This window comes from Rhodamnia argentea, chromosome 8 (genome assembly GCF_020921035.1).
Source record: "Rhodamnia argentea isolate NSW1041297 chromosome 8, ASM2092103v1, whole genome shotgun sequence".
In the NCBI taxonomy this organism is placed as follows: domain Eukaryota; kingdom Viridiplantae; phylum Streptophyta; class Magnoliopsida; order Myrtales; family Myrtaceae; genus Rhodamnia; species Rhodamnia argentea.
In genome coordinates, this window is record NC_063157.1 from 22,500,247 (window position 1) to 22,516,194 (window position 15,948).

The 15,948-nt window shown below is 40.4% G+C and overlaps 2 protein-coding genes across 2 annotated transcripts; one reads left to right on the forward strand and one right to left on the reverse strand.

The window, feature by feature from the left end:
- The first annotated feature begins 1,266 nt into the window (after positions 1-1,266).
- On the forward strand, positions 1,267-7,463 carry LOC115755716 (nudix hydrolase 26, chloroplastic). Its single transcript, XM_030695227.2, has 6 exons — positions 1,267-1,563; positions 1,669-1,719; positions 2,024-2,116; positions 5,433-5,527; positions 7,000-7,114; positions 7,204-7,463. Exons 1-6 carry the CDS (start codon positions 1,306-1,308, stop codon positions 7,267-7,269), a joined length of 678 nt encoding a protein of 225 aa, XP_030551087.1. The 5' UTR covers positions 1,267-1,305; the 3' UTR covers positions 7,270-7,463.
- Positions 7,464-7,686: 223 nt separating this feature from the next.
- LOC115755704 (uricase-2 isozyme 2) lies at positions 7,687-13,791 on the reverse strand. Its single transcript, XM_030695208.2, has 8 exons — positions 13,465-13,791; positions 12,922-13,014; positions 11,580-11,655; positions 10,567-10,676; positions 9,439-9,530; positions 9,098-9,271; positions 8,870-8,963; positions 7,687-8,056 (listed from the first exon to the last, which is right to left on the reverse strand). Exons 1-8 carry the CDS (start codon positions 13,666-13,668, stop codon positions 7,973-7,975), a joined length of 927 nt encoding a protein of 308 aa, XP_030551068.1. The 5' UTR covers positions 13,669-13,791; the 3' UTR covers positions 7,687-7,972.
- Positions 13,792-15,948: the final 2,157 nt, after the last annotated feature.

Sequence of the window (15,948 nt, forward strand, 5' to 3'; positions counted from 1 at the left end):
TTCAATATTAGATGTCTTTGACTCACTTTTTAACCCATTTTTATTCATTTGGATCAAATATGGATTCAATAAATTTTAAAAATAGGTCAAATATGAATTTAGGTCTATAAAGCTTATTCAAATATGAGCTTTAACTTAATTCATTTTCGACCCGTGATCTATAACTTCACAAGATCACTTTTTTTTCATACTTCAATCGCATATTCTGATGGACGATATTATCTTATACGTGACATGCTCTGTCTAGGTCAAGACCGTGATCGCCGGCTTTGCGAAGCTAACCCGAGAGGAGATAGTGGCGGCAATGATAGGAGTGACAAGAAGGCTCGACGTCGAGTTGCTTGTTAACAACGTGGGGATGGCTTATCCGTACCCGAGGTACTTCCATGAGGTGGATCGAGAGTTGATGGAGAGGATGTTGAGAATGAACTTAAATGTAGCGGCATGGGTCGCGAGTGCAGTGATCGGTGGAATGTCGAAGAAGAAGAGAGGAGCGATCCAAAGTGATTTGATTATAATTCAATTCGTGACAATCATAAGTAGAAAGTTCATATTCTTCATGTTATTTACTTTGTCATGGAATACTATTTTTCCCTCCCGCGACCGGCGAGCGGGCGGGCGGGTCACGGTGATTGAGACTGCGGTGGGCGGCGGTGGTCGACGAGACAGTTTTTATATTTTTTAAATTTTACGAAACAAGTATTCATGATTTGGTTAAATATAAGTATTTAAATAATACGGGTTGGTTGGATATGAGTTATAAAATTTATATTTTATGAAAATAGATCAAAACGGATTAAATGGATCAATATGAGTCCGAACATATTCGATCCAAACCAAACCTAATTCTACTCATTCGTTTGACACCTCTAATTTTCATTAGCATCATCTTGAGTGGTCGTTCAAGCACGAGTACCTCCATTCGAGTCAATGTTTTAATTTCGAATTCGGACTCTTCCATCGCAAAAGAAATAAGTATTTCGAATTCGGACTCTTCCATCGCAAAAGAAATAAGTATACTCTAAACGTAAGGATTTCGATGAATCTTCATCTCTATTTATTTCGAGGAAAATAAATAATTTAAAAAATATTTTTTTGAATACAGTTGCTGGAAAAAGTATTTTAACCGTCTATAAAAAATTTAAATATAAATTATTGTCAATAATGATTATGTATTTTATCGACTAAATATTTTGAAATATTATATTCAAAGCGCTGATGATAATGAGTTAACCAGCGAACCATTGTCACCTCGGCTCCGCAGCCGCTATAAAAGGGCGTCGACACCGCGACAGAAATTCGTGTATGGCATCACTGTGTCGATGCTCGCTTCTCCTGAATCGCCCGATCCTCCATTATCGTCCCTCCAAATCTCGCGGACTCTCCCCCGCCTCAGTCTCGCTCCACCTTCTTCACAAGCCCTGTGATCTCGGCACGCGGATTCGCTGCCGCGATTCCGGTTCGCCGCCTTCCTCCGCGTTATCGTCGTCGTCGTCCATGGAAACTCCTCCCGAAGATTACAGGCGGAACGTCGGCATCTGCCTTGTCAATTCCTCCAAGAAGGTTCAATCTCTCTCTCCCTCGCTCTCTCTCTTTCCATAGAGTCGGATGAGATTTCGTTCGGTGTCGATGTTGTCTCTGATGTTCTGTTTGGGAGGGGTTTTGCAGATTTTCGCTGCTTCGAGGCTTGACGTCCGTGACGCCTGGCAAATGCCGCAGGTAAATTGGTGACCGCGTGTATGAGCATTACGCTACTTAGTTAGCAATTGATGGCATCGTTAGTGATCACCTGAACTTGTATAAAGGTCCGCCTTTTAGACTGTCCCGGTTTGGTTGTAGCTTGTGGCAAGTGTATCTGTGATTGGAATGTGGATTCTTCCTGATTGGCTTATATAAACATTTCCTGACCAGATCTGAAGCTTTTGGATCTGGGCTGTGTTCTTTACATTCAGAGACATTTACCTTAGCCTCTTGTCAACATGAAATACAATATGGATGCTCATTTTTTTTCTTTTATAACTAGGGTGGAATTGATGATGGTGAAGATCCGAAACATGCTGTCACGAGGGAACTAAAAGAAGAAACAGGAGTCTCATCGGCTGAAGTTCTGGCGGAGGTTAGAAATTGTGTTTTATCTCCTTCAATTCCTTGATTCATTGGAAATAAGATCGTATACTGTTGAGGGAAAAAACTGAATTGAATGCTTGATTAGGTCAATGTGACCCCAAACTATCTATTTATAATAAAGCCGAAAGAAGGCCAAGAATTACAATGTTGCCCTTATTGCTGTTATTCATAAAATAATAAGGAAAATAGACAAATATGCCCCCATTTGCCAAATGTTCTCAACACTCCCCCTCAAGTTGGAGCATAAATATCACACATGCCCAACTTGACTAAAACAGGATGAAACGATTTACTCCCTAGTCCTTTAGTGAAAACATCAGCAAGTTGATCACCGGACTAAACAAAGGGCATGCAAATTAATCCACTCTCCAACTTCTCCTTGATAAAGTGTCTGTCAATCTCCACATGTTTGGTACGATCATGCTAGATAGAATTGTGAGCAATACTAATGACGGCTTTATTATCACAATATAGCATCATAGGAAGATGAATGGATACACCAAGATCTTCAAATAATCCTTTAAGCCATAACGACTCACAAACTTCCTGTGCCATCGCACGAAACTTTGCTTCAGCACTAGATCGAGAAACCACATTCTACTTTTTATTGCTCCAAGTCACAAGATTCCCTCCTAAGAAAGTACAATACCCGGAAATAGACTTCCGATCTAGAGATCCAGCCCAATCAGCATCTGTATAAGTTTCAATCTTCAAGCCATCATGAGGGGATAAAAGAATCCCTTTCCCGGGAGCAGATTTCAAATACCGAAGGATCTGAAAAACAGCATTCATATGAGTAGAGTATGGATCATGCACAAATTGACTTACAAGGCTCACAGCAAAAGCATTATCGGGTCGGGTGTGAGACAAATAAATCAACTTGCCTACTACTCATTGATAATGACCCTTATCCACGGGATCACCATCTTTTTCTCGAAGACGAGTATTTGCCTCAATAGTTGTATTAGAGGGATGACATCCCAATAAACCAACTTCTATCAAAAAATTAAGGACATACTTTCTTTGAGATAGAAAGATACCCTTTGAAGATCGGGCAACTTCAATCCCAAGAAAGTACCGAAACTTTCCAAGATCTTTTATCTCGAATTCTTGTTCGAGAAACTTCTTCAACCGGCTGATTTCATCACTATCATTTCTCGCGACAACAATGTCATCTACATAGACAATGAGAATAGTGATTTTAGCACATGATTTCTTCGCATACAAAGTGTAATCAGCATTGCTTTGTTTATACCCAATAGAGACCATAGCTCTCTAAAACCTACCAAACCAGGCTTGAGGTGATTGCTTTAAACCACAAAGTGCACGTTTCAGCTTTCACACTTTACCTTGAGTTTTGTCACAAGAAAAACCTGGAGGAATCTCCATATACACCTCCTCTTCTAACTCTCCATGAAGAAAGACATTTTTCACATCTAATCGCTAAAGATCCCATTCCCGGTTAACAGCACATGAAAGTAGCACTCGCACAGTATTCAACTTGGCAACGGGAGCAAAGGTTTCTTGATAGTCTATCCCAAAAGTCTGAGTAAATCCCTTTGCCACTAACCGTGCTTTATATCCGTCCACGGTACCATCAATCTTTTGTTTGACTACAAACACCCACTTACATCCTACCGATTGTTTTCTAGGAGGAAGAACAACAAGATCCCACGTGTTATTTTTCTTCAAAGCATACATCTCTTCCACCATTGCTACCTTCCACTTCTCATCCGCAAAAGCTTCTCGCTAATTTTGTGGAATGGAAACAGAAGATAGAGAAGACGCAAAAGTACGATATAGACAAAGAGTCATATGAGACCCACTTTTCCCGAGTCATACCCGATGTGGTTGGCCTCACAGAAGTGCCGTTGATATGTCCCGTAAGCTCCCGGCCTACGATGGTCAAGAACGCCGATCGAGACCATATCAAATAATTTGTACCGTCAAGCTTCACGGGGATTGCAGCAAAATTAATATAATCTATACGGCCATCTCCCGGAGATCCAGAGCTCACGGTTGAATCCTCGGACATTGTGTCTCGTAAATCGACTCGAAAAGTGTAAACAGAGCAATCGAACCACCAAAGATTGCCCAAAAAAAGGCCAAAAATTGGATAGAAATCCTCTAGTAGCGGGCTGAAAGTTGTCGTCCAAAAAACAGCCAAATTAGATCAAGAGAAGGCAAAAATCGATTTTTTCTAGGGTTTTGAAAATCTGAAAAAAAAATCGATAATTCTGATTTTTCCCAAAGAATCTGAAAAAATAATTATGGTGATCCACGAATTGCAGTACTTTGGTCTTCACACATGAGTGGATTGTGGGCCGGCGGCAAGGCAAAAACAATCTCAAACAAGAAGATCCAAAAAATCACAAGATGGATTGAACCGCCTATCGCAAACCGCAAAGAAGCTTTAATTTATGTCATAGAGCTGAGGTTTAGGCGAGACACTAGATTCAAAGAACCACCTCATTTGTGCTGCCCTACTTTGTGAAAGAGAGCAAAGAAGAAGGTGAGAAGGAACTGCAGTGAGACGAGAAGAGAGAGAGAGAGAGAGAGAGAGAGAGAAGAACGATTGCACGTAGAAGAGATTAGGGTTTCAGTTCAGCCCCGGCTCTGATACCATTTTGAGAGAAAAAACTGAACTGAATGCTTGGTTAGGTCAATGTGATCCCAAGCTATCTATTTATAATAAAGCCAAAAAAAGCCAAGAATTACAATATTGCCCTTATTGCTGCTATTCATAAAATAATAAAGAAAATAGACAAATATGCCCCCATTGGCCAAATACTCTCAACATATACTTTAGTGAAATATTAAGGTTCTGAATTAGCCATTCAGAGTTATCAGTCTATAACGTCACCATGTTTGAGCAAAGGGGGTGCTTTACTTGTCATCTTAGAGTTCTGGGCACGCATGCTTGATCTTTTTCTTTCTCATATGCAGGTGGTAATAGCTGTGACTTTTCTTTTTGTTTTTTGCAAGAATTTAATTTGTTGGAGCCCTATCCTTAGACGATTAAGAAATAACAAGCCTAATTTGCATTAACACTGACTTAAATGAGGAAACCCTGATCTCTCTCTATCTCCCACCAACCCCACCCCGAGGGGCCGCCACTGGAGAGCTTGTCTGTTTTCTAATTTACCTCACTGTTTTGAGAATGGCATATATCTGATCTAATCCTTTGTGCATTACTAAACACATAGGTTTGTATATGTAATTTCTGTCCGAGTCTTCTTCCATAGTTAACTTTACTCTATTGCCTGGACAAATTTCTTGGTTCTCATTTCAGGAATCCTTTGCAGGTTCCTTACTGGTTGACGTATGACTTTCCTCCAGATGTTAGGGAAAAGCTCAAAATTCAGTGGGGATCAGACTGGAAAGGCCAAGCACAGAAGTGGTTAGTGCACCAATCTCATTCCCCCACCCCTCCCCCTTCTCTTCTTTTTTCCTCAGAAGACGCATAAAGATGCTTGCACAATAAATGAAGGGTGTAGAGGACTCTAGAAATTGAGTTGGGGCTTTATTATTCAGTTCATTCAAAAGTTGTTTCTTCTGGAATTAAGACAGATTGTATTTATACTAGGGGTAAGCAAAATGAACTGACCAGACCGGACCGGACAGGACCGGCTGGTTCTAGGCCGTTCCTAGGGGCGCTGGTCCGGTTTCCAATTCCATAAAATTGGAACTGGTGACGGATGGTCCAGTTTCCGGTTCTAGGGTGGGAACTGGACCGCCCGGACTAAAGGACTTTGTTCACTTGGCAAGCCCGTTTGCAGATAGGGCAGCTCCGCTTCCTCGTGCTCGGACAGTACTCAAACCACTGTTGCAAGCTACAGATTCGACATTGGAAAGAGAGAGGCAAGTCAGATCAGTTTAGCGACTCTGGCAATTTGCTCCACAGCGATTGTGAAGTGGAGAGAGAGAGAGAGAGAGAGAGAGAGGAAATGGACCAGAGCTCGTGGAAGACATGGCCACATATGGCGATGGCTTGGAGGTCTTCTATGATAGGCTTCAGATCTTCTAAGCAGATTGAGCATATCTTCTGCCCTTCCCGTTGCCAGCCATCCCCGCCTCTGCCATCCCTCTGCTTTCACATTTCATCTGTGTTTCTTTTCGATTATGGCTTGGGGATGACGTTGGTCCGGTCCGGTTCCCGGTTCCTGGGTGGGACCGGACCGGACTAGGATCCGATCACCCCTAATCTATACTTCATCAGATAAGAGGTTAAAAATAATATGCTTAATGCTGAGCTAGGAAGAATTTTAGGTCAATGATGTGAAGCTTAGTTAGGCCTGTAAAAGAGGATGGAGAACATGACTTTCCCAATTATATTGTGGATCTAAGGTCTAAATTGATCATTTGTGATATCTTTGAAGTTTAGCAGTCTTACGTTAAACCGAGTAATAAATGCCATATAGCCCTCTTTCAGTCGAATTGTTTTCTTTCACTAAACTTTTTGTCATGGTTATATAAAGAGGTTCTCTCGTGGAATTGCAATGTAGCCAAAGTCTCAAAGTCAACCAATGGATCCATGTCATTCAGAGTCCCATTTCACCTTCCCTTAAAGCAGCATTGCGACACTTTAGGTCCAACTCCAAGGATACACCATATTTTGTATCAGTTGAGTTTCTTGCTGTTGCATCTTGGAAGAATTAACGCAGAATTCCTTTTCCCAAAACGATTGCATCTAGATTAGCTTTTAGTCGTCTTAGTATTACCGAATGGCCCCGACATGTTGTGGGGAAGGATTGTGTTGCATCGGTTTTGAATTTCAGCATAAGACTTAATGCTGGTTTTCTGTCTCTCCTGTTTCACTCTGCCATATCATTCTGATTAAAAATTTATCAAGCTGGATACTTTGGGTTGCAGGTTTCTTATGAAATTTACGGGGAAAGATGAAGAAATCAATCTCTTGGGGGACGGCACCGAGAAACCCGAGTTTGGCGAGTGGTCTTGGATGTCACCTGACCAAATAATTGAACTTGTGGGTTGACCTGACTCTTACGCTATTCTATTTGTTTTCGGACCTCAGTCTCCCTTAGCATTGTTTATATGATTCCATCTCTCGTGCAGGCAGTGGATTTCAAGAAACCTGTCTACAAGGAAGTTTTGAGTGTATTCGCACCGCATCTTCAATGATGTGCCGCGATGAGTATTTACGTATTTACATCCTAGTCACGAAAGAGAAATTGGACAATAACCACTTGCGTTTGGATGAATACACGATACTCTCCCACCAATGAGTATTTACGTATTTACATACCAGCTTTATTTTACACTGTTGTACGTATCGAACACCTTTACGGAAATCCCACCAATGAGTATTTACGTATTTACCTACCAGCTTCATTTGTCCTACTCATGTTGTAACTTTGCTATAGTTTGTTCAAGTGCAAGTAGGACTGCTCTCGTATCATAACTACCTTAGATAGAGCCACCGAAGCTCCATTTTTCTCTTTTTGGCCGAAACAGAAGCTCCATTGACTGATGTGGTATTTGACAAATCTATTAAATTCGTCGAAACAATTACGGCTCGTTTACAATACATAATATATATAACCATTAAAAGTACCACGATGAGATTGAACCATGTGAATTGGATCCATCATATTGTTGAGATGAGATGATGCATCTGCCCATGCAACACCATGTACTGTATTCTCATTGCCAGAGTAGATGGTGATGCACATCAGCTATTATTTTTACAAAAGAGATTCAACTGTCAACGAAATTAAGGAAATTGGAGGTCCTGCAATTTTATTTGAAAATGTACAAGCAGACAAGATACAAAGCTGATTGGACTGGGACCTCGAATCAGATTACCGATGGTGAAGAGTTATCTCTACATTCTTGACCAGAATCTGCTCAAGCTTGCTTGAATTGATCCATGTGGCTCATCAGTTGGTAAATATACATCGTCATTGAACTGCAAAATTCAGTACATTTCGTGAATATCAGCACGACAGCATTTGAGCGCGTTAATGCTTATCAAAGTGCGTCAAACATCAACTAACTTTCCCGTCCAAAATATTCCAGGATAAGCTGCCTAAAATCTAAACTCAGATTCCTTTACATGTCATTGTCCTCAAGCATAAAAGTCTTAGAACCTGTGAACTGTTTACTTTCTCCTTTTACGATTTACATGAACTAACGCAGCACAAATTCTGAACCATACAATTGCTTCTAATGTTGTCATAGCATATTTACTTTCAAAAACTTGCAGATCTTGCAGCCTTAAGGATATTTTGTTATTGGACTAATAAATTGCCAACATCTTTATAGCTCATGTGGTGATAAAAAAGTTTGCACTCCCAACTTATCCCCTTTATCTTCTCTTTAACCTGTTGTCAACTGGTTAGGGCCCTTTTGTGAAACATGATCAACTTAAGGCGTGAAAAGTTGAGTTAATTTACTCCTCACAACTTGAGAGGATCCATATCCTGTGATTGCGAACAAATCATTGTTTCACTAACTTCTCTCACGAGTACCTTACTATCTATTTCTCATGGCTCAACCCTGAAGACCTACAAAGTTAGGATTAAAAGAAGAAGCTCATAGTTGCCTAGTATCAACCATTTTCAGTAGGCTAAGCATCCGAGATGGCCATATCTAACCTTCTTCTTGCGGCTGCTAAATATTAGATTCGTTCCCCAAGCTAGTCTAACATTCGTAGAACCACTTGGACATTCTAATTATCCTTTTCACAAAGAGTGTTTCTTGCAGCAGCATAATTTCGTACCTTCACCATTGATGGATTATCCTTGGTTGATATGTTAACTGGTAAGAAATGGAGATTTGGCATGTTTAATTGCACTGCTGATATGTCAGGAAATCTGAAGAAAAAAATCAGCTTATTTTTTAGATCTTCATCATGTACCTAATAATAAATAAGGAAAGCAGAACAACACAGAATCAAGCGGAGAATTTCTTGGGTGTAAGAGAGAGAGAGAGAGAGAGAGAGAGAGACCCGGCGAGAACTGCCCTTGCCATTTGATAGAGAGTGCTTTGCACAGATGCACTGTAAACTCCCTCTTTTGGTGGGCCAAAGAAAGTATTCATCAAAACCTTTTTCACATCCTTATATCTCTCTTGAAAATAAAGAAGATCACAGGGGATGCTGGAGAGAGTATCATAAGAGTACCTGCCATCCACACTCATAGTTGTGACTTAGCTTATGACAAAAAAATAACCCTAACTCTTCCAAATCTCAAAATTGAAGGCCGCGGGAAAGGGATGCAGTGAAATTCATATATTATTCAACTCTGCCTCTTAACATTCTTTCACATTACTAGTAATGAAAAATCATACCCCCAAGATGCAGTCACTTCAGTGGCAAGCATTCTTTCTTGAGTTTCAGGAAGAGCTGTGTACTTATCCCTGAAGAAACCTTCAAAACCTGACTGTTCACACGGAAGATAAAAATGAAGACAGAGCAGCCATATCAGACTCATCCTATCAATGGAGACAACACTAGGCACTCCCTGCCTTAGATAATGGGGTCCCTCATGGGGCCATAAAATCCAAGAACTGAGGAAGAATTGGATGCACTCCATGCTCTGCACCTAAAAACATGTCCTATCAATGATGCATCTGCAGATTGCTGATGCCAACTGAGGGGAAATTCTTGCCTGGACCAGAGCCTACTAGACTGGGTTCATCACAACCATTGATTTTGGGAGAGCCACAAGATCAAAGGCTGTGATGGTTACCATCCAGTGGACACAGGTTCCTGGAAGAAATTCCCAACTAAGGTTTCAAAAGTTGACTTTGCTTCCCGATGCATGCCAGATACTTTGAAAGTTCCCGAAACATCCGAATAGTTTCATTAGAAATAGAACTTGATGCACTATGTGCTAACAATAACCAAATATTTCAAGAATGATGCAAGATATGGACAAAACGTCCTATTCTCAAGTAGTGGCAAGTACTGTTACACGTACAATATAACGAACCTACACTGAACATACATCAAAATTGAATAATACTACGAAGCCTATGTCAAAAGCAAAGGTGATTAAGCAAAAAATATCAATGTGCAATCTATCTTTTTCACACGTTTCAAAGAGACAAGCTTTCAGATATGCTTTTGCCATCAGTAGCTCATAGGTGACCGAATTCTAGACTTACAACAAAAAATTGACATAATTCTAGGCGTGGTAGGAGAATTTGTACTCAGTCCAATAAAAGTACAAGTACTAGCAGGTTATGAAAGTACAAAAAGACGACCAAGATTTCTGAAATGTACCTAGAATGCAGTTAGAATAGCAGCAAGATAAATTTCAAAGAATTGAATTTGAACATTACTGCAATTCACATGGCATGCAAATGTTTGTTTTGAGAAGAAAAAATGCCAACTTCCTAAGTGATCCTACCATCTCTGAAGCCAAATCAGGCAAAAGAATTTATGAAAGCTAGCTAGAGCGTACACTAGCTTACCATGGTTGTTTTCAGGACTGACAATCCTGCTACCCCCGAAGTCAGTTTTAGAGCACCAGACTTTTTCACAGTTACTTCTGTTGTATGCTTCTCTGATCCAAGTTTAAATCCTTCAGTAAAGTTGAGTGAAAAAACATAAGTCCATGTGCTGAGTGAAAAAAAATAAGTCCATGTGATGCTGACTTTTTATGTAATGATCTCTTAATGATCATGGGAACAGCCTTAATGCTATTTAATATGACTTCACAGAAGGATAAATTTAAAACTACAAGTCAGAAACTTGTGACAATCACACAGCGACAGTGTAGACTAAAGAGCAAAACACAGCGCAAAACATCGTCTTTTAGTTGCCCCATTTTTTCCTTAATGAGGCATCCTTTCGAATGATAGTTTTTAGACATCTGAAAAATAATAAAAACATGAACCCATATCAGCCCATGATTGGTGATGCATCTGGTGCTATTGCCACAACAATAAATTACGACCCTCCACTCAGCATCTAAACCTATTGGTCTTTAGATTATGATAGTAAGCCCTTATGTCCTAGTTTTTCTTTAGTAATCAATTGCCGCCATCTATCAAGAAGACATATCTCCACACACTCTGAAACCATCAATTGCTCCTTCTGATACAGGGATGTCTCAAAATTGATCTCGCATCACTCAAAGTCAAGCCATTGAACCTCTAAACTCTATTAAAGATATTTAAAGGTCAATATCCTGAAAGGTTATTCCCTCAAAAAGGGGATTCTGAAACACGGGCAGATAAAGAGGTTCTTTTGAGAGCATTTCTCCAGAATTATTTAGAATGATATTGTCCTAAATTCAGAAAATAATTCAAGTGAATGTATGACAAGTCAGGAAACTCTATCAGCCCATTTCTGTACAGACAGAACAACAGTACAGGAAACCAAAAATAGAAGAACGGTCATTACTAAGCCTTTTATATAGGCAATAACATTATTGAAATGAACACTAATCAACACTTTCAATTGCCAAAGATGAAAAGCCAACCATGTTCATGAGGTTGTCCATCCACATATAGTCGTTCCCAAGGCTTCTCCACAATTTTGACTACAGCAGCTGTTACCTAGAGTCAGAGAAAAACTTAAAAACATGAGTGCTACTAATAGAGCATCTAACACCGAGTGCTATGAGCTTAATCTGGTTGTTTGTGTAGACCACCTGTAACAAGTAGAACCACAAACAGTCCCATGAAGCACGGTCAGTTACACAAGAATTGTTCAAGCATCTGATAATTGCTTCTCTCAGTCATTCGCAGTGTAGTGATCCTAGTTAGATCAAGATAATGTGTCAAAACTTTAGGTGCCACCATGGCCCCCCAATTTTGCCATTAGAAGCCACATAAACCCACCTATCGTTGGCATGCTTATAATACACCTCAGAGAAAACACATGCTAAAACCTAACAGCATAAAAAAGGCACCTCCCAAGAATACTTGGAGAGGATCAGTTAAAGATAATTGTACAGATAATTGTACAGACTATAAACCTAACAAGCTCGCTCGCTCTCGACACCCACACGCAGGATCTTCTGAAATCACAAACTACTCTCTCTCTCTCTCTCTCTCTCTCTCTCTCTATTGTACAGACTATAAACCTAACAAGCTCGCTCGCTCTCGACACCCACACGCAGGATCTTCTGAAATCACAAACTACTCTCTCTCTCTCTCTCTCTCTCTCTCTCTATTGTACAGACTATAAACCTAACAAGCTCGCTCGCTCTCGACACCCACACGCAGGATCTTCTGAAATCACAAACTACTCTCTCTCTCTCTCTCTCTCTCGCGAGCGACAACCACATGCAGCAACTTCTGAAATCACAAACTACCATGCCATCGCATCAGATGAGACAGAATCCCAAGTTCTAGACAGGCTGACATGCATCCACTTCCAAACACAGTTGTGATATATCCCTTTCCCATTTTGATGCCTTGTTTGATAGCATGCAATTGCAGACATATGATCCACAGGCTAACCAACAATATAGTTGTCTTCATGACCATGCAAACTTTGGATTTCCTATCACCAGATTATGTAATATTTCATCTCAAGCAATGCATCTGAGCTAATAATAACCACTTCCTGATTTTCTTTATTACTTTTTTGGCCATTGTGAGTCATAAGCTTGTGTCACGGCACCCATCCATAACAAAATCTCCGTATACATACGATTCTGAATGGTGAAACACAAGGACTCCAAATTATATTCCTGAATCTTTAGCTGTAACAATGGCAAGACACAGTAACCTATTTCTGGCTACAAAGTAAAATCCACTACGGAGACAACTAAATTGTCTTCTGATATTCTCTCCCAGAATAAGGCAAGTGCTGACCTGTTTATAGAACGACGTGAAATGCTTGGCAAGCAAAATTGCAAAATGCTCCGCCGAGAGTTGCTCCGAACATTCCTTTGCTTTCACGTACACCTAAATAAAGGCTCCAACCACGTCAGACCAGATTAAAACGATGCTATCACTACAAACAAGTTACATTATGCTACTCACCATAATTTACTAGTGCCGTGTGATTTTATGGGAGCACTGCGAAATGTTCTAAACTTAAGCTATTAGATGAAAATGATGACCTGATTTAATATTTAATTAGTCCAACTCCCTGGAGCTCCTGATCTGATACTAGTAAGATTTTGTGGACCATTGCCAACTGTTCTGCTCTTAAACGAAGGCTTGATTTACTCTAACAGTGCCAGCCCGCCGGAGTAAATAGCAAGCTACACGACCCGTAATACTAAGACCACAGGATAATCGAACGAACACACCCGTCGACGTCACCGTCCGGACAAGAGCAGAGAGACGATTCTCATCAACCACCGTGGCCAGCTCAAAAACAGGCGAAAAGCGGGGGAAGAAATTAGGTACCGTGTTCTTCATGGTATCGGTGGCGACGATGCTGGAGTTGTCGTCGCGGGCGTACGCGTCGATGCAATCGGAGAAGAGACTGATGCTGACGTTCCACTCGACCATGAAATTGCGGCCGTCGCTGGTCCTCCAGACCCTGGCCACCCGCACCCTGTCTTTGCCGTGCCTCTGCTCGAAGTTGAAGCCTTCCAAGTCGCCAGCCATCGTCGATCCGCCGGAAGCTCGCGGTTCACTGCGAGGGCTTGAATTGGAGAATATCGGCGGTGCGAAGTGCTCCGAGTGAGACGATTCGGGAGGGATTTCAGGATTTATATAGAGATTGCTGAGGAGTGGGATTTACTGAGCTGGAGGAGGAGGATGATCCATTCCTACTCAAAACGCTCTTTTTTATTTTTTTCCGTGCCTGAACAGAGTTCCTAATTCCACGCTCTCCGGAGGCGCGTGCGTTGAGTAGCTCTCGAAACACTCAAGCATTTACTGTCTTAAAAAAATAAAAATAAAAAAATAGATGTGGTAATTAGACAAAGCCAAATGAAATAATTTTTCCCGAGCAGAAAAAGAAAATGAAATTAGTTTGGATTTATCGCTCAAGAATGCCCATTACCTTAGTAAAACAGACATTAATTTCTGAATGGATTTGGCCAAATCCATCTAGATTACCTTTCGGTTCGGACGAAATCGATAAGCTTGGAAGGGTATGAAAATAGTATAATCATGCCATTATTTGTGAAATGACCCGATACACTTAATTTATTATTCATGCATATAATTAAAAAAAATCATTTTGAACAAGAACAAATTAATGGAGAAGCTTTGACTAACAATATCATCTGACATGTAAGCTTATAAGTTTATTTATAAGCAAAAATGTAGAGTCCATAGATATTTTTTTCACGAGAATTTTTGTTAAAACTTAGAAGTCATTTAGATGCAAATATGTGCGTGTCCAAAACAAGCTATTTGTTTCCAGATAGATTTAGGACATGGAGGGAAAAGAAGAAGGAAACAGGAATTTTAACAAAAATATGGAAAATTGTGAAATCGATTCGGATGGTTACTGCTCTAATTGCCTTTTCTTTCATTGGTTCGCGGACGAAATGAGTGGCCCGTGGTTTACACGCGCTCAAGCAGAGCGGTGGTCAGGTCGTCGGTTCGAATGAGAATTTTAAACGCATTGACCCGGGTTAATAGTGGTATAATCGGCCGCCCACGGACATAACATCCGGGTCGGGCCAAACCGGTCCTCCAATACTGTGTGCCGCGAGTCCGCGACTGTGAGAAGACATTTTCTCTGGTGGAGTTGTTACCATCTAGTCAACGGCCCGGTGGCACTCGGGGCACCGGGCAGGCCCATGGACCGATGCATTCGCGGGCCGTGAAAGCCCGTCTCGGTAACATATCGGGCCATGCCACGGTCATGTCAACCCGCGGGTGTCGGCTTAAGTATTAGGGTTAATACCATGAAAAACCCTAAACCGGTAACTTTGTGACAAATTTACCCTAAATTTTTTTTTTGACCACGAAAAACCCCAAATTGGTACACCCGTGACAAATTTACCCCAAACTATTTTTTTGACCACCAAAAATCCTAAACTGGTATTTCTGTGACAAATTTACCATAAACTAATTCTTTTGACCACGAAATACCCTAAACCGGTACATCTGTAACAAATTTACCCCGATTAAATTGATTTAATATCACGAAAAATCTTAAATTGATAAATGCGTGACAAGCAGATGGTCAAAACTCCATACTGGTATACCTGTCAACTGTCACGTGTCACCAAATCAACGGTTTGATGATTAAATTTAACGAAAATTAACGGAGAGTAAATTTGTCACATGTGTACCAGTTTAGGGTAAATTTGTCACAGGTATACCGGTTTGGAGTTTTATGTGGTCAAAAAAATAATTTGGGGTAAATTTGTCACAAGTGTACCGATTTGGGGTTTTCCGTGGCATTAACCCTAAGTATTAACATGCCGTCTAGTGTCGCGTGCTGTCGTGCATGTGTTTTGGAAAAAATAAACGGCCAAGTTAAATAATTCATCAAAGATAAAAGGCCAAATCAAATAATTCATCAATCTAGTTTTTTTCATTTAAAAGGAAGGATTCTTGCGCCGATGATTTTTTATTGCATTAAGATGATCATGATACGTATATCAATGCAACATAAACATCACCACACATATCATGTACATCTACACCTCTCACGTGATATAATTTTTCACAACAAAAGACTCAAATTCAAGCTTAAAACCATACTTTATTTGTGGTAGATTTAATCTCTAAACTAACGTATCGTCGTGGTTTTAAGACGGATTTTCATATTTTTCATCACGCAAGCAACAAATTGTAACTGTGAGGTAGAGATCAACATTTGGCGCCAAATATGGGTTACATTGATGAAATTACCAAATAAAACAATCTTTACATGACATGTTTTTATTGCATGAAGAATAATTTGCATCAAATTAGATAAGC